The sequence below is a fragment of the Pistacia vera genome, unplaced genomic scaffold, assembly GCF_008641045.1.
Source record: "Pistacia vera cultivar Batoury unplaced genomic scaffold, PisVer_v2 Contig118, whole genome shotgun sequence".
NCBI classification, from domain to species: Eukaryota; Viridiplantae; Streptophyta; class Magnoliopsida; order Sapindales; family Anacardiaceae; genus Pistacia; species Pistacia vera.
This window is the reverse complement of record NW_022195226.1, coordinates 673,078-695,659: the sequence shown is the minus strand read 5'-3', so window position 1 is coordinate 695,659 and position 22,582 is coordinate 673,078. Positions and strand designations below refer to the sequence as shown.

At 35.6% G+C, this 22,582-nt stretch overlaps 6 protein-coding genes across 6 annotated transcripts; 4 read left to right on the top strand and 2 right to left on the bottom strand.

Annotated features, from left to right (window-relative positions):
- Positions 1-80: 80 nt before the first annotated feature.
- On the bottom strand, positions 81-1,476 carry LOC116108970. The gene is made up of 4 exons (XM_031395210.1): positions 1,452-1,476; positions 1,196-1,333; positions 913-1,047; positions 81-748 (listed from the first exon to the last, which is right to left on the bottom strand). Exons 1-4 carry the CDS (start codon positions 1,474-1,476, stop codon positions 180-182), a joined length of 867 nt encoding a protein of 288 aa, XP_031251070.1. The 3' UTR covers positions 81-179.
- Positions 1,477-2,380: 904 nt separating this feature from the next.
- LOC116109939 (hypoxanthine-guanine phosphoribosyltransferase) lies at positions 2,381-4,600 on the top strand. Its single transcript, XM_031396177.1, has 3 exons — positions 2,381-2,834; positions 3,152-3,316; positions 4,016-4,600. Exons 1-3 carry the CDS (start codon positions 2,535-2,537, stop codon positions 4,112-4,114), a joined length of 564 nt encoding a protein of 187 aa, XP_031252037.1. The 5' UTR covers positions 2,381-2,534; the 3' UTR covers positions 4,115-4,600.
- Positions 4,601-6,933: 2,333 nt separating this feature from the next.
- Positions 6,934-9,253, top strand: LOC116109431 (DEAD-box ATP-dependent RNA helicase 39-like). The gene is made up of 5 exons (XM_031395646.1): positions 6,934-7,489; positions 7,943-8,032; positions 8,139-8,327; positions 8,487-8,627; positions 8,773-9,253. The coding sequence occupies exons 1-5, from the start codon at positions 7,031-7,033 to the stop codon at positions 8,956-8,958; spliced, it is 1,065 nt and encodes a 354-aa protein (XP_031251506.1). The 5' UTR covers positions 6,934-7,030; the 3' UTR covers positions 8,959-9,253.
- A 2,007-nt stretch (positions 9,254-11,260) lies between these two features.
- Positions 11,261-16,704, top strand: LOC116109690 (DEAD-box ATP-dependent RNA helicase 39-like). The gene is made up of 10 exons (XM_031395917.1): positions 11,261-11,843; positions 12,316-12,411; positions 12,501-12,689; positions 12,792-12,932; positions 13,313-13,453; positions 13,702-13,844; positions 14,508-14,637; positions 14,762-14,810; positions 15,406-16,450; positions 16,574-16,704. The coding sequence occupies exons 1-9, from the start codon at positions 11,313-11,315 to the stop codon at positions 15,942-15,944; spliced, it is 1,959 nt and encodes a 652-aa protein (XP_031251777.1). The 5' UTR covers positions 11,261-11,312; the 3' UTR covers positions 15,945-16,450; positions 16,574-16,704.
- On the bottom strand, positions 16,225-16,890 carry LOC116109700. The gene has a single exon (XM_031395927.1). The coding sequence runs from the start codon at positions 16,740-16,742 to the stop codon at positions 16,338-16,340; it is 405 nt and encodes a 134-aa protein (XP_031251787.1). The 5' UTR covers positions 16,743-16,890; the 3' UTR covers positions 16,225-16,337.
- Positions 16,891-17,373: 483 nt separating this feature from the next.
- Positions 17,374-18,189, top strand: LOC116109923. Its single transcript, XM_031396161.1, has one exon. It carries the CDS (start codon positions 17,554-17,556, stop codon positions 18,091-18,093), a length of 540 nt encoding a protein of 179 aa, XP_031252021.1. The 5' UTR covers positions 17,374-17,553; the 3' UTR covers positions 18,094-18,189.
- Positions 18,190-22,582: the final 4,393 nt, after the last annotated feature.

Here is a 22,582-nt window from a genome sequence, read left to right as displayed (position 1 = left end):
TTTGCGGAAATGACTCAAATTCTTTCTCCCTATGAACTACTTTTTCACTAAGTGCATGGATGGCTGAGTTGGTCATAAAATTGCCTGAATTTTTAGTATTAGATGCCTTTTAGCACATATTGCACGGTTGCACAAACAGTTTTATGCAGAAGTGGAAGGTTTATGGTTATCGGAAAGCTTCAAATGAAATCGGGGTGAATGTCATCTTCTACTCTCTGATCATTTGTCGTGGTCTCAAAAACACCATTGCTCCAATTGCCTATTTGATCTGCAATCTTTCTACCATTCAAACCTTGCAATTCATCTTCCTCATGGGTTAAGTAATTATCCCATTTTGAAGCAGCTTTCCCCTCTTTCGGCAAATGAGGCCTCTGCTTCTTATCACCTTCTCCCCATTTCGAAGCAGCCTTGGCCATTTTTGTCTGGCGAGCCCTTGGGGCAGCTTTGGTCATCCCTGGCTCCATGTCATTTTGAGTCATGTAATCCCTGCATTTTGAGGCAGCCGTGGCCTTTCTAGCCTGGCATGTCTTTGGCTCTATATCATTTTTAGTCATGTTGGTGTTTTTTGGCTGGCAGGTCACTGTCTCCATGTCATTTTGAGTCATATAATTGCTCCATTTTGATGCAGCCATGGACATTGTTGCCTGGCAGGTCGTCGGCTCCGTGTCATCTTGAGTCAAGTAACTGCTCCATTTTGAGGTAGCACTGGCTCTAGCCTTCTCATGTTCCCTTGTCTCCTCGTCTCCAACTTCAAAAAATTCAAAATATAAAGTTCTATGAAAACACTTTCAGAAAATTATCAATAAGCTAATGAAAAAATGGCTGTGATGAAACCCAATCACTACAATTCATAATACTTTGTCAACACAATCTATCAAGCAACTAAACAAAGAAATTTGTAATTACCTTGACCTTGAGAATTGAAAAATGTTTTCTGAAGTTCATCATCTCCTTCCCCACCGGTTGTTGTATGATACTTATTCAACTTGGGTTTCTTATTTGGAATCTCTTCTTCAATCTCTGCCTCAAACCCACCTCCCACACCACCTAAATTCATCAATTTCAAACATTTGATAAGAGGTTTGTATAACAGTTTCAGTGTCTTCGGTTTATATTGATAGTTTTTTTTTAATTATTATTATTAAATAAATAAAAAAAAAAAGAGGAAAGAAAGAATAAAAAAAAAAAAAAAAACCTTGTTCTTGTTCTCGTGAGCGCGAGAGTTTGAAGGACTGGACGAAGCCAGAAGATCCTTGGCCATGAATCCCTGCGCAAACACCTTCCGAACGGACTGCTTCTCGTTGCAAACCACGCACGTCCACTTGTTGCTGCTCTTCTCATTTGCTTTACCTGGTAATCGAACTCAATACAAATACATACTAATCAAATTTATGTACAGAAAGTGTATATGAAATCACCAAAGAGAAAGATTGGAGAAACATATAATTTGCCTGCATCATTGAGCACTGGCAACATTGAACGCGATGAAGATGGTGTTTGGCATTTTTTTTAGTTTAGATTTTCGTTCAATTTCTGTGATCGATTTAGGGTTTTGATTTTTTTGGCCGAGAGCTTTTATCTGGAAAATTTGAGTTTTGGCGCAAATGTTTTTAACTTTTAAAATTTGGGTTTTTAGGATTTAATGGGCCCAAGTTTTTTGTTTGGACTACCTGACTTATCGAATGGGCCATTTGGGTTAGATTTTTGATAATGGCCCAATCATTCATCTATTGATTTCATCACATAATTAAAGCCTTATCGGATTTGTGTTTTTTTTTTTATAATCACTAATACTATACATACATCATTTTCATACAATATTTTCTATAATATTATGTGATAAGATATGATTGGCTAATTTAAAGTTAAATTAAACTTTTACCCATCACATCTTGACACATAATATTGTATGAGAATGTTGTATGGAAATGATGATTGTAGTATTTATAATAATATATATTAATTTCATTACCTTTTACCCACGTCTCTCTCTCTCCTCCCTTTCCTTATTCAATTCTTCAAAACGTAAGCTTTAAACTATAGTAATAATCATTTACGTATGCTGATTTTAAATGCTTAAAATACAGAAGTTAGAAAAAACCAGAGAATATCGTAATTCATATAATATTAATAAAATATATATATAAAAAACTTATACGTGAAACTTTTAATATGTAAACCAAAGATAAAGCTGGTACACGAATTTAGGGATTTAAGAATACTTTACATTAAATTGACTAAAAAAAACATGTGTCATACACACTAATGCAATAAAAGAGCGTTTGTCATACGCATACGCTGCTGATGCGGAGAAGAATTTTTCCAGAAAGAAGTAACTGTAAGTGTAACTTAACCTTCACAATTCTTCACTAACGTTCACATAAGAACAGTCTCCACTTACACAAACAAAATTTCAGTTGGGCTTCTTCCCACTTCACAATTTCTCCAAAACCAAAAACCTCTCCTTCTTCCTCTCAAGTCTAGACGCTTCTTCACATAAACCCCACCACCCACCTCCACTCTTTTCTCCCCCTATGTCTTTAGATTCCCACATTGAGAGAGTCCTCTGGACGCCCGACCAAATCTCTCACCGGGTCGCCCAGCTCGCCGCTCATATCACCCTCGATTTCCAACCCGTTTCGCCGCCGCCCGTCGTGGTGGGTGTCGCCACTGGTGCTTTCTTGTTCTTGGCCGACTTGGTCCGCCAAATCCCGCTTCCTGTCTCCGTTGATTTCGTTCGCGCTGAATCCTACGGCTCCGGTACTCAGTCTAATGAAGCACCATCCGTTTCCATTAATCTTAAAGTCGATGTTCAGGACAAGCACGTTATCCTGGTATTCTTATCGTTATCGTCTTTGTTTTCATATAGTTTGAAATTAATAAAAATACTAACTTTTGATCATTTCAATTTATTTATCTTATTTTTAGTAGATTGTTTTTGTTGTAACGAGCTTTCTGATAAATTTTATGAAACTTTTAAATGAAGATTTATGATAAATTTTGGGTGGTTTATGCTAAATTTTATGAGTTCATTGAAGAATTTATAGGTTTTAAGTCTTTAAATTCTTAAGAGTGCAAAGTTAGTGATACATTTCGGATTTTCTATGATATTATGGAATTTATGAAATTTTTATACTTATTCTGTGGTCAGGTTGAAGACATTGTAGATACAGGATGCACTTTATCTTGTCTCATTGCACACCTGAAATCAAAAGGAGCATCCTCTGTATCAGTATGCACTCTACTTGATAAGCCGGTGAGACGAAAGGTTGAGGTGGAGCTTGTGGGTGAAGGGAAATTCTATTGTGGGTTTCAGGTAAGTTGTGCGTGTGTGTGCATCAGAATGCAATGCCCTTTTGCAAATTCATGTGGTCTATAAAGCACACTGTTGCCAATCCTTTGATATCACTTTGTTTTACTGGTACTTATTGCCTTTATTGATTTGAATTTTTTTTGAAAGTGGTTATAATTTATTTCAATTACTATGAAGAACTTGGCCATGTGTCATATACTAGTCAACATTGTGCAATGATTTCCCATTATGTCGTGTTGTTACGTTAGGTTCCTGTGACCTGGTGAGGAACTGACCTCTGTTCACCATGAGTCCATGACCAGTAATTTTATGATGTTCAATTGTATCTCAGCACTGGAATATTGTTGTACTGGCAGTGTTTAAGATGAATATCCTATATGCCTTTCAGCTCATTCTGGGAAGACTAAAATAACATTTTCTTAATTGTTCATTTCTTCATAGCAACCAATCATCGATCTTAAGCTAAACTGTTTCTTAATTTTTACAAAGAAAAAACTATATTTTGTGGAAGGTTTCGTTTCACAATTGTGTTGTTCTCTTAAGAGTCATCGTTGATGATTCATGTGTATTTATGACTCTGTTTAACTCCCAAACTAATCACAATATTGTTAATTTTGTTCCTCAGTTATTATTATAAGTGACAATCATGGCTGGTGATAGATGTGAACGTGAACATGATCTCTTTGTACTCTTTGTGTGCAGTGTCCAGACTACTTTGTTGTAGGCTACGGAATGGACTTTGCTGAACTATACAGGAACCTACCATATGTTGGTGTGTTGAAGCCGGAATACTACAAGTAATTTTGATTTGCAACTTCCCCTGGAGCAGGTTAATGAAGTATTCAATGAAGTAGAACCTTAGTAATGTTCATAGAATATTGATTTTACTATCAAGTGTAGTTCTCATTTTAGTTCCTGATAAGATAAATAGTGCTAGGTTACAGCGATCTCTATATTAGGTTGATTATTTGTCTTCTGATTCATAAATTTGAATCAGTTTTTAGTCTTGGAATTTTGAATTAGAACTCTATATTTTCCCATTGGGAAGCCATGAAATACTTAGTTCATTTCAAAGTTGTCATAAAACAAAATTGAATTTATTCTGATTAGTTGAAAGTTGCAAATCTATGAAACATGTTGTTATCTTGGTTTGATATGCAATTAGATTAGACAAGTACTGCATCCCTCTGAATCAGCGTTCTATTTAGGACCAATTGAACTCCATGAGATAAAAGCTCCGATGTTCCTCTAGTAGCTCATTGGTTTTGTGATCAGATATTAACTGACTGGTTTTAACTTTAAGTACTACATAGATCCCTTTTCCCTTGGGCCTCCAAGCCTTTTCTCGAGGTAGCAGCCTGGGCCCAAGGTCAACCTGCCACATAGGCGTAAGATTATTTATTCATGCTCTGACACCATTTGATAAAAACTCACTCCCAAATCGATAAGAATTGGACTGGACAGTGGGCGTTTGGTACAATTGGGTTCGGCAGTAGGCTTTTTGTGGACTTGAGTGTAACTTTCCTTGGAAAACTGGTTTGCCAAGGGAGGGTGCTCAAGCCCTTTATACCCACATGCCTACCATTTTCCTTTCAAATGTGAGATTCTAACAGAAAGCAAGATAGGGTGACCCCATTGGTATTCATAAAATGGGTATGTGTATAGTATAGTTAAGTTACTTGCTGCACAAAAGATACATTGATCTGGGCAGGGGTTGAGTGAAATGCCCAACAAGACTTCATAATAAAAAAAAGAAAGGAGTAACGGAAAACAAACTACCTGCAGTGCTTTCAGACTGATAGGTTTCAAGTTATGTTCGCTTGAAATAGTTCAGTATTGTTTCTACCAAGCTCAAGGCGATTTCAGAATATGCCTTCGATTGTGCTAGTTAAAACAGATATCTAATAGGGAAGTATAAACCTTGAATTGTTGTCATCATGTTTCGATTGTGCTAGTTAAAACAGATATCTAATAGGGAAGTATAAACCTTGAATTGTTGTCATCATGTTTACATTTCCAGGTGATCCGGTGCAAACTAAAGCCTTTGGCATTCCAAAGTGCTTGCATTCAGTGGATTATGATACATGGGAATGGAATTTTTAGGATCGCTTCATTGCAGACGAGTACAACGAGATATCCGGGGCCCCTGAAGACAAAAGGCAAAGGCAGATTCTGCCTATCACAAATGTAGACTGTCTAGGGCTCCGTTTAGTTCAAAATTTGGGGGTTTTGGGAAAAGTTTTTTGAAAAAAGTTAAAAAAAAGTTGAATTGGGCGGGTATTACGATGTAGAATTTATAAATTAATAAAATACCCTTTATGTTTGTTTTTTTTACAAAATACCCCTTATAATAAAACATTAAAAGTTAACAAAAATACCCCTAACCCACCCTCAAACACCCCCAGCCGGCGACCACCAACGGAGGTGGCCGGAGTCGCCGTATGGGCGCATGACTGGTTGGATCTTACCGGTCATGCGTCGCTATTGCCTTTTCCGGCTAGATCTACGGTCAGATCTGGCCGTATTTGCTCTCAACGACGGCCAACAAACGGTCGTCGTTGATGGTCAACGACGACCGTTTGTTGGCCGTCGTGATCGAGTGTTACGGCCAAAGATCTGGTCGTCAACGGCCAGATCTTTGGCCTTAGATCTGGCCTTTTCCGGCCAGATCCACGGTGGATTTGGCCGGAAAAGGCTAGATCGGCGCACTACCGGCCAGATTCAGCCGGTAGTGCGTCATCCTACCAGATTCCGGTCATTTTCCGGTGGTAGTGGCCGGAATCTGGTAATGTGGATTATTGGAGTGTTTTTGTAATTTTAAAAAAAATATTTAGGGGTATTTAATTAAATTATCAAATTTAAGGGGTTTAAAAAAAGTTGAATAATATTGAGAGTAGTATTCCCAAAAATCTGAGTTTTTTGATATTTTACTGTTTAACTTTTTTGGAAATACTAAAAGTAGTATTCCCAAAACTGAAACAAACGCAGCATAGATAATTCAAATTGACTGTTCTTTTTATAACATTTCAGAAGAGCTTTTTGCTTGGCTGCAAACGCCCAAAAATAACAATGTGGGTGTTTTTGTTTGGGTTGAACAGCGGCCTTGGGGATTGATTTTATTCTTGTCAGGATTCCCAAGTACTTCGGAGTAAAAGTAAATTTTATCATAGTATTTTAAACTTATTGATTTAAAATAATAAAAAATAAAAAAAACTTATGAATAGCATATCGGTATTATCATAAATCAACTAAATATCTCATCCGGGGAGTGAGAGATTCAGAGTCAAAAAGAGGATTCCTCACTTGTTTCTCTCATTTAAAATCAGATTTTATCTCATATGGTTATTATTATTATTACCTTTCATGTGCATTTATAAGATTGAATTCATCTCCTTTCTAAAAAGAATTATTTTTTGAGGAATCCTATTTGCGTTTGCGATGTTTGGGCTGAATTTGGGCCTACAATCTTTGGTTTCATGCGGGCCCAACAAAACATGTAAATTTCACCTTTAGAAATTAGTAACAACAGAAGTTTTTGAGTGAATTCGTCTTAGGAATCTTAAAAAGTACTTTTATTTTAATGTTTTTTTTTTTTACTCTTAAATGAGTTGAGATGACATGTCTGAGCATCGGTGTTAAAAAATAAAATAAAAACACAAGACCTTCCAACGAACTGACCTCAACTCAACTGAAGAAGAAGCATCAATCAAAATCACCATGAAAACAAGAACCAAATCACTTGTTTTCAATCTTTCAAAACTCCTTTCTTCAATCAAACCACCGTTCCTCAGCCTCAGACCTCTTTCCTCCACCACCAACCCAACTGAACAAGCCCCACTTCCTTCAAAACCCTCCACCGACAATAAGGACTCTTTCATTCTTGAAAGTTTCAGGCTCAGACAACTCAAGAGCTCTCTCAAAAATAACCCACAACAACAGAACAAAACCCCAGAACCAGCGTCTTCAAATGCGGCGCCCTCTGAAGTTGTGTCAAGTTTTGAGGAACTGGGGTTGAAAGAGGAGGTGATCAAAGCTGTGGAGGGGCTGCTAGGTGTTTTTGTTCCTAGTGAGATTCAGTGTGTTGGGATTCCTGCTGTTTTGGATGGAAAGAGCATTGTTTTGAGTTCTGGTTCCGGTTCTGGGAGGACTTTGGCTTACTTGTTGCCTCTTGTTCAGGTATATTATCTTTATTTAGTTGGTTTTTTCATGTCAAATTCTTCTGGATATCTTTTTTGTTTAGTTTTTCTTTGTGGGTGTTGTGAAAGTTTTGAACTTGATGCTAGAGTTTGGTTTTAGGTTTTACTTGAGAGATTGTACCAAAAAGTCAAATCTTTTCTTTCAAGATTACTCATGTTTGCTGAATTTTTAATTGATTATGGGGTATTTTAATAATATTGTGTCTATTCTATGTATCATGATGCAAGTTCAATTGTTTTTCTTGTAATATATTATTTTCCATTCTTGCTAGCTTTCAAAGTGATCTGCATTTTTTGTAGGTCCTGATTTTGATTCGAAAATAAAAATAGGAGTGGTTTTGTGAAATTGAATATCAGAATATGTTGATATTCGAAAAGAATTTTGATCCCAATTTGATGAAGGAGAATCTCTTAATTGGTTAATGTTGTGCAGATGCTGAGAAGGGAGGAGGCATTGTTCAGTATGAAGCCCAAGCATCCTCGAGCGATCGTGTTATGCACCACTGAGGAGTCAGCAGACGAGGTTCTGTGTGCTAGACTCTCGTATTGTACTTTCTGGAGAATTTACATCTTAGATGGACTGTAATGAGATCACCCTTAAAAAAATGATTTTTCAATGTTCTTTGCAGGGTTTTCGTGTAGCAAAGTTTATCAGCCATTATGCTCGATTAAAATCTTCGATGGAAAATGGTGGAGATAGCTCAAAAGCCCCGGAGGACGTGTCAAATGCCCCAATTGGCATACTAGTTGGGACCCCTAGGGAGGTTCTTCAGTATGTAGAGGATGGAAGCATTTTATGCAATGACGTCAAATATTTGGTCGATATACTAACATGTTAATTTATTCAAGGCTTTTTTTTTCTGTGTGCTGTTTTCTAAATATGGATATGTGGTGTCAGTATAAGTTTTTCTTTAAATTTTAAAGGTCCCTATATTGAATGCCTTGCATGTTTGTTGATTACAATAATCTTGTGACAGGTTTTGGATGAGGCGGACACCTTGTTTGAACATGGGTTTGGTCCTGAAATTAGCAAGATCTTGAGCCCACTAAAAGATTGTGCATCAAAGTCAAGTAACCAAGAATTTCAAACTATTTTGGTCACTTCCACAATTTCAGAGGTATGTAAATGCGTTGACATCTCAGGAGAGTTATTGTATGTTGATGCAAGAGTGATGTACCTTTATACATGTTCAAGTTAATACTATACTGTCAAATTACATGTCCGCATACTGACCTTGGTAATTATCTTATTCAATATTGAAGATGCTTGGCAAACAGGGATCTTCCCTTATGGAGCGTCTTGAGCATGATGTTGCCGGAAAAGTGACTGCAATGTTGATTGAGATGGAGCAAGAAGAGACATTTGATCTCATTGAGTCTCCTAATGCCCTTAAGAAAAAGGTGGCTGAGGCTGTGAATTCTCTTAATCTGGATGCTTCAGGATCTTGATTCTCAAATCACGTATCACCTTTGTTCTCTTTAATGAAAGAACAATGCATGAGCCGATTTTTCATGGGGGCTTGATAGGTTGTTAAATAGTTCTTAAGGTTTCTTTTTTAATCAATTTTCTAAAAATCGATGCCATCCCACTAGGTATGTATTAACCAGCTACTTGATTACTGAAATACACAGGTTTTTTACTCGCTGTACAGTCTGTGCCGAGGACTCGATGTGTTTAGACCATAGTTAATAATCTAATATTATGCTTATTATTCACTGATATCTACCAATGACTTGGCTAATACTTCTGGATTTGAGATGATTTCCTTGAGCCTTGAATTTTCTCTATGTCAGAACAATGCTAATATTTGTATATCATCATTATGTGTTGGACTACGTTCTAAATTACTTATAGAATTCTGAGAGCTCTTCTCGAGTTTTGAAAACTGAATATTGGAGCTCTGATTGGGGAGTAGAACACATTTGAAGATTAAGATCAGTTGAGCGGTCTGCGAAGTTTCATTTATCCGTCTTTTGAAATGCTCCTGCTTAAAAGCTGATTAATTAATTGTTATTGTTGACTCATTTGCAACTCTATGAAAACCTTGAACATTTTACAGATGCAAGTCCTCAAAATTTTGGTTACAGTTTTGCAGCTTTTTTCTTGAGGAGTTGCTAATGACAATCTTCTCTGTATGGAAGATAATTTTGTAATATAGAGAATTACATTTGCCATAAAATTTGGCTCCTAAATATTAGATATTTAGTGTTTTATATAGTAATAAAGATTAGTTCATAACCCAATTTTATAAATTCTCTCTCATAATCTCGATGTGACAGTTTGCAATTAGTCAGCATGCAATTGGGTAGGTGAGACTTATATCGAGCAAGCGAGACCCACTTGTGAGCTAATCAATAACGAGCAAACAAGACATATTTACGAGTTGTCATGTCGAGGTTGTGACTTGTGAGGAAAAACTTGTGAGATTGAGTTGTAAGTATAGTATTGTTTATTTATATAGTAATTATAACTTTCAATGTTGCGAATTCTTTGTAAGAGCACCTTGTTGGAATGAATTATATGGCTGGCATTAGGGGTGTTAAAAAAAATACAAAAATCGGTTCGATTACAGTTCAAAGAATTAAAAAAAAACCAGATTTTAGGTTCAGTTTGGGTGAAAATGCAAATTGGTCAACCGAAACAGGCTTACTAATATATATATATAAATAATTAAAATTAAAAAAAATGATCTTAATGGATATTATATATTAAAATAAAAAAATTAAATTTATTTGTATCAATTTTTAATATATTGTTAGTTGTGGTGAATGGATATGCATGTTTAATTTTTATTTGGATATGTATTGTTGGTATTTATAATTTAATTTAGGAAAAATTAAAAAAAAAAAGTTTAATCCAATTTAAGGAGAAAACCGGTTAATTGGTTTTTTCAAAGCGATTAACCGGTTTTTTAGTTAACCAAAAAACCAATATCTTTCATTTTCGATTAAAGAATTTTTCTGAACTAAAACATCGATTCGGTTTAAAAAAGTGGTTAACTAGTTTGGTTGACCGCTTTCAATCACCCCTGAGTGGCATATTGTCCACTATTCTTCCATAGATTGAATGTCCTAAAGATGAACTTCCGCCCCTCCAGAATAGTTATCCGCAACAAGGTTTACAAAATGGAATGAGCTTCAGGATTCAGCGACTAAAAAGATCAACTTCTATCCCTTTAAGATTGAAAACGGAATGACCTCTAAGATTCAATAACCTATTTATTTAAGAGTGTATACCCAAATACATAAAATGATTCTCTATATCTTACAAACACGGTATCGTTAGACAAGTTCAAAACCTTGAGTGGGAATTATTTTTATGTGAAGAATTCATCTAAATTGATCTATATTGAACCCAATATATTGTGAATATTATGTTAGTTATTAAGGTTTTTTTTTTTTTTTCAATTTGTTTTATCCATTGTTGATACAAACAATCTCTATATGATAGAATTATAATTATAAACATGAATATGCAATATTCATTATATAGAATAGTATCAATAATTTTAACCAAACCCTAATGTTTTATATAATCAATTAATCACCTTTCATATTACAATAATTATATTTATAAACCAACACCCTTCAGTTTCCATCACACATCCTGATTCAGCATAGAAAGAGGACATGGAACATTTCTGTTCCAGTCTAGTGTGAGCCTAACCCCGAACCCAAACACTCCAAAAATATAAAAAATAAAATAAAATAAAACACAAACAGATAATTCATCTTCATTGTAACACACAACTAAAACCCCAAACCAAGCCAAACCAAACCAAGCCAAAACCCTTCTGCAAAAAATGCAGAAAGCTATGGCGTTAGGAACGTCAAGAACACTCCTTTCTATGTCTCTTCTCTCCTCAACCAAATTTAATCGCTCCCCATTTCTCAAATTTCCCAAAAAATCCATTACGGTTTTGTCAGGGTTCAGGCCTCTATGCTCCTCCACAACACCAACAATATCAATTGACCAACCTGAGCAGCTTAAGCACTCTATGCTTCTTGAAAGACTCAGGCTCAGGCATCTTAAGGACGCAAATAAACCAACCCCACAACCCAAAACTCAGGAACAAGCTGTGAGTTTTGGGGAAAAAGAGGGTAAAGGTGGAGACTTTGATCATAAGAAGAAGAAGAGGGTGGTGAGTGTGGGAAGTTTTGAGGAGTTGGGATTGAGTGAGGAGGTTATGGGAGCTGTTAGAGAGATGGGTATTGAAGTTCCTACTGAGATTCAGTGTATTGGGATCCCTGCTGTTTTGGATGAGAAAAGTGTGGTCTTGGGTTCACATACTGGCTCTGGAAAGACCCTAGCTTATTTGTTGCCTCTTGTTCAGGTATTATTTTACAATTTCTATTCTTATTATTTTCATGGTTTCTTGATTGGTTGTGTGATCACATTTTTCCATTTGATGAACTGAAACTTTAAGGTGGATTTGGTGCTTGTTTTGATCATTTCTTTTGTTTCATTTGTGTGTTATCTGGGACAAGTTTGGTTTTTTCTACTGTTGTTCTTGTTGGTCAGTTGAATTTTGTGTTGAAAGGTGATGTTTACTAGAGTTTTCAGTATAGTCGGAGTATTAGAACGTGTTGTTCTGAGTGGTCTTAAAGTGTCTTCTTGATTGCGTATACTTAAGTATATCAAATTTTAAGTTATCTATATAGTTGGATATTCAAGATGATGTGTTTCTCCTTTTGTTCACGACTTTGCTTCTATCCGAAAGTTGTAAATATGATTTCATGTTAGCTAAGTCGTAAAATGTTATGGTAAATTCTAGAGGCAACCACTTGTGATTTCTAATTCTGCAGTTGCTGAGACGGGATGAGGCAGAGTTGGGTAGGCTAATGAAGCCCAGACGTCCACGAGCTGTTGTGCTATGTCCCACAAGGGAGCTATCTGAGCAGGTTTTTGTTTACACTATTTAGTATTGTTAGCTAAGTCAGTATGTGTATATTTGATCAATGCAATTGAATATTTTAAGTGGGATTTATAGGTTTTTCGTGTATCAAAGTCCATTAGTCATCATGCACGATTCAGATCTACCATGGTCAGTGGTGGTGGTCGGTTGAGACCCCAAGAGGATTCGTTGAATAACCCAATTGACATGGTAGTTGGGACCCCAGGTAGAATTCTTCAACATATTGAGGACGGGAACATTGTTTATGGTGACATCAAATATGTGGTGAGTACTTGATGTTATTCGATGTTTGGGAATTAAAGATTTTTTATTTGCCCTTATTGCAGTAACTTTGGTTCACTTCATGGCATTAACAATTTTTAGTAGGTGTTGGATGAGGCGGACACCATGTTTGATCGTGGTTTTGGTCCTGAAATTCGCAAGTTTCTTGCCCCACTTAAACATCGTGCAACAAAGCCTAATGGCCAAGGGTTTCAAACTATACTGGTCACCGCAACAATGACAAAGGTATGCCCTGCTGAAACTTCCACTGTACGGAGTGTGCAAGATCTGTTTTAGAGGGCACTTTTGATATATATGTTTTTTTCCTTGCCACGTTCTGTGTGTATATATAGATATAGCTTTTGAAATGAATCCAGTGCCTTTAATGTATTTTTCTTTTGTATTGAAAACCCTAGTTTGGTAAATGTCCTTGTGCTGGTTTTGCATAGTATATAATCTGTGGAATTCAAGCTTATTGTAATGTTACTATTCTTCCTTTTAAGTACAATTATAGCTGCAAATTTTTAAGTTCAGAAATTTCCTTTCATTAATTGTAATAAATGAACTTTCTTCACCACTTTTATGGTTTTAATCAAGTTGGTTACTGGCCTTTGTGATATTGTCAGGCGGTGCAGAAGCTGATTGATGAGGAGTTTCAAGGAATAATGCATTTACGAACATCAACATTGCATAAAAAGATTGCATCTGCTCGACATGATTTCATCAAACTTTCAGGATCTGAAAATAAGCTGGAAGCATTGCTACAGGTCTACTTCTGTGGTTCTTCGTTATTCATTTTTAATTCTCAATAGCCATGGCTATTTGATTGAATGATAAAATGTTAATAGTTGTAGACCAGCTTTTTAGTTTATCAAATATTTGGCTTTATGAGGCTAAAATTCATTCGTGAGTTGAGACATGCATTTCAGTTTGAAAAAGTAAAGTCTATGTCAGCTTTGTAATATAGCATTCTGACAAAATAACTTACATGGTTTGAATGGTGATGTGAAGGCAGGTTCTTGAGCCAAGCTTGGCTAAGGGAAACAAGGTGATGGTATTCTGTAACACATTAAACTCTAGTCGTGCTGTTGATCACTTCCTTAATGAGAATCAGATTTCGACTGTCAATTACCATGGTGAGGTGCCGGCAGAACAAAGGTGAGATTATACAAGATGTTATCTTTTCCTTTCATAATGTCTTAAATTTAGCCATTTACGTATGGTTTTTTCTGAAGACATAAAACTTTATGTGTGGTCTAATTAAAAAACTCTCATTTGACTGGAATGGGATATAAAGTAAAAACCTTACACTTGAAATCTATTTTGCTATCTAGCTGCTCAAAAAATAACAATTTGGAGAACAACTGAATAACTGTTTTATGCTCTATGACTTAATTTGTTATGATTAATTTATTAATTAACGGTTAACTGATTTCATCAACTGAGCTTTCCTTAGGCAGCTGATTTTACTTAGTAATGCCAACATACTTTGTTTCTTACTTCAGCATTGGTCTTTGCTACTTCAAATTGATTCCTTTTCTTTTCCTTATTTAATTATTTATTCTTTTTATTGAAGGTTGTAATAATAAATAGGATCTTTACAAAAGTGAACGAGCAATCCTCTGGAAAAGGACTAGGTTGAGAAAGCAAAAAAAAATTATACACAATTTATTTACGAAAGAGTCTAAAAATAACAACCAACTAAAAATCTGACCAGAACATGTTTTGAGAGCAGAAAACGAAAATGATGCCAAATATATTCCAGCTATACATGAATGTTTCTTCAAAGTACAAGCTCAACTGTCTTTCTTGTAAGCACAGGGTTGAAAATCTCAACAAATTCAAGAATGATGATGGAGACAGCCCCACATTGGTCTGCACGGACTTGGCTGCTAGGGGACTGGACTTGGATGTAGATCATGTTATCATGTTTGATTTCCCACTGAACTCTGTAAGCGTCATATCTGTTGTCAAGTTGTTAATTTCCAGTGGCTTTCTTTCTTTCTTTTTTCCCCTCCAATTGTGTCTTTCTTTTCTTTTGGTTGGAAGTTTACTCAAGTTCTTTGGCATTTTAGATCGACTACCTGCATCGTACTGGAAGAACTGCTCGTATGGGTGCAAAAGGTATAAATGAAATTATTGTCAATATATGATTTCCTTTTTACTCTTTTATCACAGTCAGTAATTTCAATACTCTTAACCAATTTTTTTTTATGTGCCATGCACAATTGTTCTAAACACTCGCTCTGCAAAGTCCTTGCAGTTTTATCTATGAGCTTTGTCAATTATTCTACCAAATACTGACCAAGGACAATGTATTGCATGGAAATATGCTGGACAACAGTTTTTATTGTACTGCATATATTTTTTTTCCTTTTTCTTTTTCTCTGTTCATCCCGAGTTTTAATAAATTCTTGTTTTTTTCCATGTTAAGATGAACTTATTTCTAACCAAAAAAAATCAAAATACAAATATTTTTTTATGCCATAACTATTTTTGCTTCAACTAATTGGTGTCCCGTTACAACTACTTGGCTTTTGCATATCTTTCCAGCTCTTCCTATTTGCATGTAAAGCTATATCTTCTTTACCTCTCTTTATATGCAAAGAGACTTTTCTGATCAAGTAAAGAAATTCTTGTCATGTGTGGCAATTTATAATCTGTGAAACAGTGGAGGCTAAATTCCTCATCAGTTTACAATATCCTCCTACTATCACAGGGAAAGTGACAAGCTTGGTGGCCAAAAAGGACATGTTGCTGGCTGAGCGTATTGAGGAAGCAATTAGGAAGAATGAGAGCTTGGAATCTCTCACTAGTGATAATGTCCGAAGGGACGCTGCCAGGGATAAAATAACACAGCAGAGGGCGAAGATTGTTAAATTGGTTAAAGTGTCAAGTCAAAAAAACAAGACTAAAGCTGCATCGGAGAAATCCTCTAGTGTCCACACCAAGGTTGCATCTACCCATACCTCAACAAGAAAATCCTCAACCACAAAGTCTGGAAAAACATCTGCACCTGCAAAATCTTCAAAACCAACATTTAAGGTATCAAAGTTGAAGTCCTCCAACGCAAGTAGCTCCAAAAAAGCCTTGTCAGGTGGGAGGAAGCAAACAGAGAGCAGAAAGCCAGGTGCAGGGAAATCTAGAGCTTCAAAACTACCCAGCGCAGGGAAATCTAGAGCTTCAAAACTAAGTGTTGTTGGGTTTAGGGGACGGGCTTCTTATTCTGACAAGAAAGGATCAATGAGGCCTAGTTAATGGTAAAATTATAGATAAAATATGCATTAATTTATTTTCTATCTTTTCCTCATTTGTATGTTTCTTGACTGAAATTTTTTTATAGTTTATGTAGTAATATTTGTAATTTTGTATCTTTACTATTATTATGATAATCAAATGGTAATCTTTTGTCTAGATTGATTTTCCCTCGGTGGTTTTTTGAATTATGTGATCTTCGACATGACCTTATGTGTAAAAATTCTTTTTGAAGAGTTATGAGTAATGAATGATGTTGGTTTGTTGTGTTGACAAATGCATACAAGGTATCAACATTCATTATGACAGAAAGATCAGAGTACACTAGAACCTTACAAGGTTCTTACAATGGAAAACAACTCTACTGTATTCTGAAGAGTTTCAGTGTCAGTCTCATTACTTCCATGTGAGTAGTGGCCGAGGAGTTTTCTGAGGAGTAACAACATTTCCTTCAGAATCATATATGATGACACCAGAAAAATCGGGCAACTGGCACTTCCCTCCCATGAGTATGTTCTTCTGCCAAACTGGGGCTGCTTGCTGTTCGCAGCTATAAATACTTTCATCCCTATTTCTGAGTTGATACTCCTGTGTATGCTGTACCATAACTTCATTGTTGAGCTCTATGACAGGATCATCATCAAGAAAATCGTAGCAGGCAGCCCTCCAGTGATGGCGCCATTTGCGCGAATGAGAAGCACACATGAACAGTGCAAAAGCACACAAGAGAAGGGATGCTGCAGCAAGCCCTGCTTGAGATGTGCTCAGTGGTGCTGGTTTGAAGTGAAGTTGGCGAGCCATGAGATGATGATGAGAAGACTGATGGTAAGTCTGTGCTTGAGACAATGAGGGAATTTATATGTTTGGAAAATGGATTTGTTAGTATTTAATATTGAGAGCTTTAAGTTGAGGATATGCTTTTGAGGATTTGGTTTTGTTATAGTCACTTCACTTGCTTCTTCCGGAACAGTTGAACAAATCAAGTTCAGGGATAACTGCTCCCATTAATACTTTTGACTCGGTCGGGAACTTAATTGGTATTTTTGACTCGTTTATAAATATAATAAGTAAGTTTTGAATAGGGGATGAGTTCTAAACTTTATTCAAAGGATAAAATTTCAAACACTATTAAAACGAGATGATTAAGATAATACGTAATGATCGTAATTTTTTTCGTTCATTTAACGGGAACTTACTTGACAAAATGTGTAAAAGATGTTACAGAATGGATGATTAATCAGAAATTTTGCAATAATTAAATTTAAACTGTCAAAAATAATAAAAAGAATTTTTATTTATTTTGAAATGCCATGATAATTGTCCAATCAATTTATCATATGTTATTCCTAAATCTCTCCAATATCTCTTATCAATGTTGGGACAGATAGAAGAGAGGGTAACGGTACCGACTACCGTGATATTAACTTCTTGTAGCATGTGTGTGGATACCGGGTGTTACGGTACCCACTGTACACGTGTACCAACAAGTTCCGTATTGTACGCTCTAACATACAGTGGCTTAATTCTGAACACCTTGGCACTTTTCTCTGAGATAGATCACTTCCTCATTAGGGTTTAAGCTTTTCTTTCTCTCTCTCTTTTCGTCTTGAAGATGAATTCAAACCTCTCAAAAATGTACAAACGCTCACAAATTTCACTTTTTAAATCCGTCTTCAACAACCCTTTGGGATCTTCTCCAAGACCGACTTCTCCATTTGCTCTCAATCCACTCTCTCAAATTCCAACTCAGCCCCAACTCGGCCGCGACTCAGTCCCCTCCTCGAAGCGTCAATTTTCTGTAACCCCATATTCGTTAACCTCGCAAAAATCCCATTTTGCTAGACCCAAGGGAAGTCCGAGAAGCTACTACAGCACTGAGTCTGGGGCCGAGTTGGATTACAACAAAGAAGTGGACATGATAAACCTCAAGTTTGCAGAGGCGAGAGAGGAGATAGAAATGGCGATGGATTCAAAAGAGACGGTGTACTTCAATGAAGAAGCCGAGTGTGCTCGAGATGCCGTGAAGGAGGTTTTGGATAGGTTTGAAGGACTCTTGGGGAAGCTAAAAGAGAATGAAAAGGAAGCTTTGCAGAGGTCAATGGGGCTCAAGATTGAGCAGTTAAAAGCTGAGCTTCAACAATTGGATGATTGACTCATGAGGTTGGAAGATTTTATTGTAATGAATTAAAGATGATACTTTTAATAATAAAATTTGAAAGTTCTTTTCAAAATTATATAATTTTGATCATTTAATTTTGTTTCATGATGCATGATTATATGAGATTCAATTTATTGTGATGCATGTCTTCTTGGAAATTGGAATGTTGCGCTCAATGGTCAACTAGTGCTTGTTTAGTTCCTTGCCTGAGATTTTGTTAAAATGCATGAAGTCTTGAATTTTTCTCGAGCCTCCTCTGGAATCTACATTATTGATCTCTCAACTCTAACTTTTGCATTATCGTGTTATTTTTGGCACCCAGTTCCTAGTTATGTAGTTTGAAAATGTGTCACAATAGCTTTTAGTACAGTTTAAATGGTGTAATTATATTAACTCGGCAGAGCTTGCGTATGGATTATTTGGGATTGGTAGATGGTCTAAATTCGACATTATGAAAATTAATATTGCATACTTGGCACCTACTTACAGAGGCATCTTTTTGGAGTATCAGAATGATGAAACCTTCATCTCAGAGAACATCTAGCCGATGGAGTTTATTCTGGTTTATGTTTTGGATTCTGTTTATGCTCTAAGTGTGTGTTTATATTATTAGTATCTATGTGGGAAGTATTGCTTTTATCTCTTAGGGTTGTGAGTAATAGTTTACTTGTTTAGTGTTGATTCTTTGCTCCTCATTCCAGTGTAACCATTTTCTTACAACATACTGCTAGGTGAATTCATCTTCTGATGGATTATGCATTGAGTGTCTGTAGTCTGTGGCTAAATTTATAAAAGGGATGGTATTACTCTATTCTAAGTGAATATACACACGTGCACGCACAAACGCATATTTGTTGGATTCTAAGTGTTTGATGTCAATTTATTTACTTGTGAATCATTGGATAGGAAAGTTTTGCTTTCGAAGTACATTCTGAATTGTAGCTCAGAATCCACAGTAGAAGTTTTGCTTTCGAAGTACATTCTGAATTGTAGCTCAGAATCCACAGTAGAAAACTTTTCCACTTGAACCCTGTCTTAGAAATTGTTTGTGCACTAACTCCCATTCCTTCCAGCCCGCAAGTATCAAACTTGTATAAATCATAAATACCATCTAAGCAACTAAATGTGACATTGAAACTCTGTCTGTTTCTCAGAAACCTATGAACAAATATTCTCCAAAGAGTGTAATTGGCAAGAAGTTGAGTCATTTTAATTTATTTTTCAGTTTTTGATTGGTAGAGCAGGTAGGAGTCTTACTAGGTTTGTGGTGTTGAGACATCTTTCAAAAGCAGTTAATATCTCACAGAATGACTGACAGTTATATGAAGGCCTTTGTTCGATTCATTAGTAGAAATACCGTTTATAACTTTTAGATATTCCTCTGTTCAACACTCTACTAGTTTGTGTTTTCTGAGCTATATCTGCAACTGCAACAGAGCATTGTGTTTCTTAGCCGTTTATTATGGAAGATTTTAGTGAACTCAAGTTTTTGGTTTTATCTTGACAACTTGAGATGGACAATATTCCGTTGCAGGCTGGTAGCTGTCAGTAATCATCTAGATCATAATGACCAAATAATCTATATGGAAGCTAAGATCTGACCTTGTATTTTGCAAGCTGTGAACCTAAACCACATCATGAATCCCAGAAAGTCACAAACCTAATGCAAACGTTGTTATATTGAAAATTGTTAGGAACCTTGAGCTTCATCATGCATTTCATAAAAGCGGGGAGCAAATTCACTTGCCGGTATGTATGTTTGTATCATTTTCTTTGATGTTACATAGATAGCGTTTAGCCATGCACTTCTTCAGTTAACCTCGGCCAAGTGGCCCAAATCTATCAACCACAGTAGTGAGCAAAGGAATTCTTGAGGCCTATTGGGAATCATTTTTCAGATTCAATTTTGAAAATAAATTTGAAAAGGGGAAACTAAAATTTGATTTTATGTGTTGGCTTGTGCTTGAATGAAAGCAATCAATCAAATATAGGTTGATCGAAATTGGAAACTTAAATTTGATTTAATGTGTTGGTTTGTTTTGCAATATCGTAATGAAAGCAAAAAATCAAATATATGTTGATACGAAATTGGATTCAAAATCCAACATAGTACTTTCTTCTCAGGACAAATTACTGCAACAGATGACGTTTGGGAGGAATTAAAGAGCATTATGGCAATAACCCATGTTTGGTATGGTTCATATAGTCCTAGATGCAAATTCATCGTGGCTCTAATCCTTCTATCCTAAACCCAAATGAGAATCGACTGATAATCTTCAGGTCGGGCATGAGTCCAAGCATTGAGGAGCAGTCGCTTCTTCTTCATTAGGGTATGGTACCTCGCGTTCATGGACTAAATTGTCATCTCTAATTTCTTCTGTTCGATTCCAAACTGAAAATGTACAAAATCATTTCCAGAGAAAGAGGATAAATAGATGAGGAGCACAAGTATAATTTGCAACCGATGACAAATCCTACTGAATTGTTTAACCTTAAACCCTGCTGTATGAACATTTTTTGGGGTTATGGTTTTGGGTGCTTTGCTTAGTGTAATAATGTCAAAACTCGAGAATTTTGAAGCAAATTTTATGTGAGGTCACGTACAAACACTCAACTTTTTAAAAACATAAAATAATTTTTACTCTACTTAAATTCATGTTGGCCTCACAAAAATGAATTATTAATTAACATATTTTGAACTTTTCTCTCCTCTTCATTTTCTTTTCTTTTCTCTCATATTATTTTTTTTCCTTTTGGTTGGATATTCAAGAAGAGTAATGCTACTCTTTTAGATAATAAGGTAAGATGATGCTTTTTTTTTTTTTTTTTACTAATTAAAATTTGTTTCTTTTAGATTTCTTAATCGATGAAATATCATGAGCTATGATTTTTTGTTGAATTTAATAAATGAGTTTGAAATTTGAAGATTAAATTCTTTGATTTTGATGTGAGTTTTGATTTAATCTTGTTTATGTTAAGATATAGATTAATTAGTTATTGTTTTTAAGTTACGTTTGATAAATTTTGATTAGTTATTGAGTTAATTTTGAATGATTTAAAGAATTATTGAAACCCTAAGTTGTAAAGATTTGGAGATTTGATTTAATTTTGATATATCGGTTAATTGTTCGATATTTAGGACTGGATTCTTGAGTTTTAATTGGTTTATGGGTTGAACTTTATTAAGTTAGTAGAAATTATTTGTTATAAGATTTGGGGTTTTCGTTGTCAACTTAAATGTTTTAACTCCACTAAATAAAATATCCTGACTACGCCCATGCCAGTGACATATGAATTACGCTAGACTGCTGGTTGTCTACTAGTTGTCCATATTGCTCAAATATATGATTATTTCTATTGATATAGACAGACGGTTTCAAAATTTCACCAGATTCATTAGAGAATCCATGAATATAAACACTTCACAAACGGTGTTTGACTCTCTAAATTGTTATTTTAATGGAACCTGAACTTGCACTTGATTTTTCAGAAAAGAAATCTTCAAGATTGTGTTACATCAGATCTCCAATGACAAGGAAAGCCTAAGAGGCATGAGGGGAACATTGGAATATGGACAAGTATGGCTTTGTTTGCTTTAAGTGAACGAAGAAAGAAAGATTTTAAGCAATTCCAAAATCCTGAAGCACTAAGGATGAAGACATCTCAATATGAGCGTGGAAATCATGTTGAGAAAGGCATATAGGGTTTTGTTCATGTGATGTTTTTATGGCCCTATTGCCAATTGGTCCATAGTCCCTTGGAACGATTTGTGTAGGAACATCCCCTTTGAAGATGCACCAAAACAAGAGTCAAAATGTCCTCCACCTTTCTCTTTTAGCATTATACTCACATATTTCCTGTGATCACCAAACAAACAAAAAGAAACCGTAATCATATTTTCTTCATATGTTTTATATCATGCCCTGTCAGGTTAAGACACTGCACCTGGATATTGGATTTTGCTTTGTTTTGTACTTGATGAGGAAAAGTATGTGAAGTAGAGTGATTATTGTATCTTATGAGATCTTCTTTTTTGCAGAAAAATTAAAACATAAGTGTGGACCAAGAAGCAACTGAAGTGAGGGGAACCCAAATCTATACATGTGGGGGAGTGGGAGGGAGGCATGGCCCTGCTTCTTCTTGTCTCCTTTTTTCCCTGCCTCTTTGGTCCTACTTCCACCATGTTTTTTTTTTCAGTCGCTTTCTCCATCTTTTCCCCTTTGCAATATTTTCTCCATTTTTCACCTCACATGCAAGTCCCACTCCTATTTTTCAGTGCTTTCCATACATTTTTCACATCCCACATCACCAGTTACTTTGCAACTCATAGGGCCTGTTTTGAAATATGATATTCTGAAAAGTTATTCTAAATAGGATAGGATAAGATTAAATCAAATAGGATAGGATTCTGAGAATATGTTTGGTAAAAACATTTTCTGAAATATTTAGTTTATTTTTTAATCTCCTACATTTGTTAATTTAG

Bases quoted from the DNA above. Each gene is read 5' to 3' on its own strand.
- LOC116109690 (XM_031395917.1), top strand. From the start codon at position 11,313: ATGCAGAAAGCTATGGCGTTAGGAACGTCAAGAACACTCCTTTCTATG. The intron at 13,454-13,701 runs GTCTACTTCTGT...ATGTGAAGGCAG, and splicing joins AGCTGGAAGCATTGCTACAG to GTTCTTGAGCCAAGCTTGGC. The intron at 13,845-14,507 runs GTGAGATTATAC...TTGTAAGCACAG, and splicing joins GAGGTGCCGGCAGAACAAAG to GGTTGAAAATCTCAACAAAT.
- LOC116109700 (XM_031395927.1), bottom strand. From the start codon at position 16,742: ATGGCTCGCCAACTTCACTTCAAACCAGCACCACTGAGCACATCTCAA.
- LOC116108970 (XM_031395210.1), bottom strand. From the start codon at position 1,476: ATGTTGCCAGTGCTCAATGATGCAG. The intron at 1,334-1,451 runs GCAAATTATATG...GCAAATGAGAAG, and splicing joins GCCAGTGCTCAATGATGCAG to AGCAGCAACAAGTGGACGTG. The intron at 749-912 runs GTCAAGGTAATT...AATTTTTTGAAG, and splicing joins AACATTTTTCAATTCTCAAG to TTGGAGACGAGGAGACAAGG.
- LOC116109923 (XM_031396161.1), top strand. From the start codon at position 17,554: ATGAATTCAAACCTCTCAAAAATGTACAAACGCTCACAAATTTCACTT.
- LOC116109939 (XM_031396177.1), top strand. From the start codon at position 2,535: ATGTCTTTAGATTCCCACATTGAGAGAGTCCTCTGGACGCCCGACCAA. The intron at 2,835-3,151 runs GTATTCTTATCG...TTCTGTGGTCAG, and splicing joins AGGACAAGCACGTTATCCTG to GTTGAAGACATTGTAGATAC. The intron at 3,317-4,015 runs GTAAGTTGTGCG...CTTTGTGTGCAG, and splicing joins AATTCTATTGTGGGTTTCAG to TGTCCAGACTACTTTGTTGT.
- LOC116109431 (XM_031395646.1), top strand. From the start codon at position 7,031: ATGAAAACAAGAACCAAATCACTTGTTTTCAATCTTTCAAAACTCCTT. The intron at 8,033-8,138 runs GTTCTGTGTGCT...TGTTCTTTGCAG, and splicing joins CTGAGGAGTCAGCAGACGAG to GGTTTTCGTGTAGCAAAGTT. The intron at 8,328-8,486 runs GTCGATATACTA...ATCTTGTGACAG, and splicing joins GCAATGACGTCAAATATTTG to GTTTTGGATGAGGCGGACAC.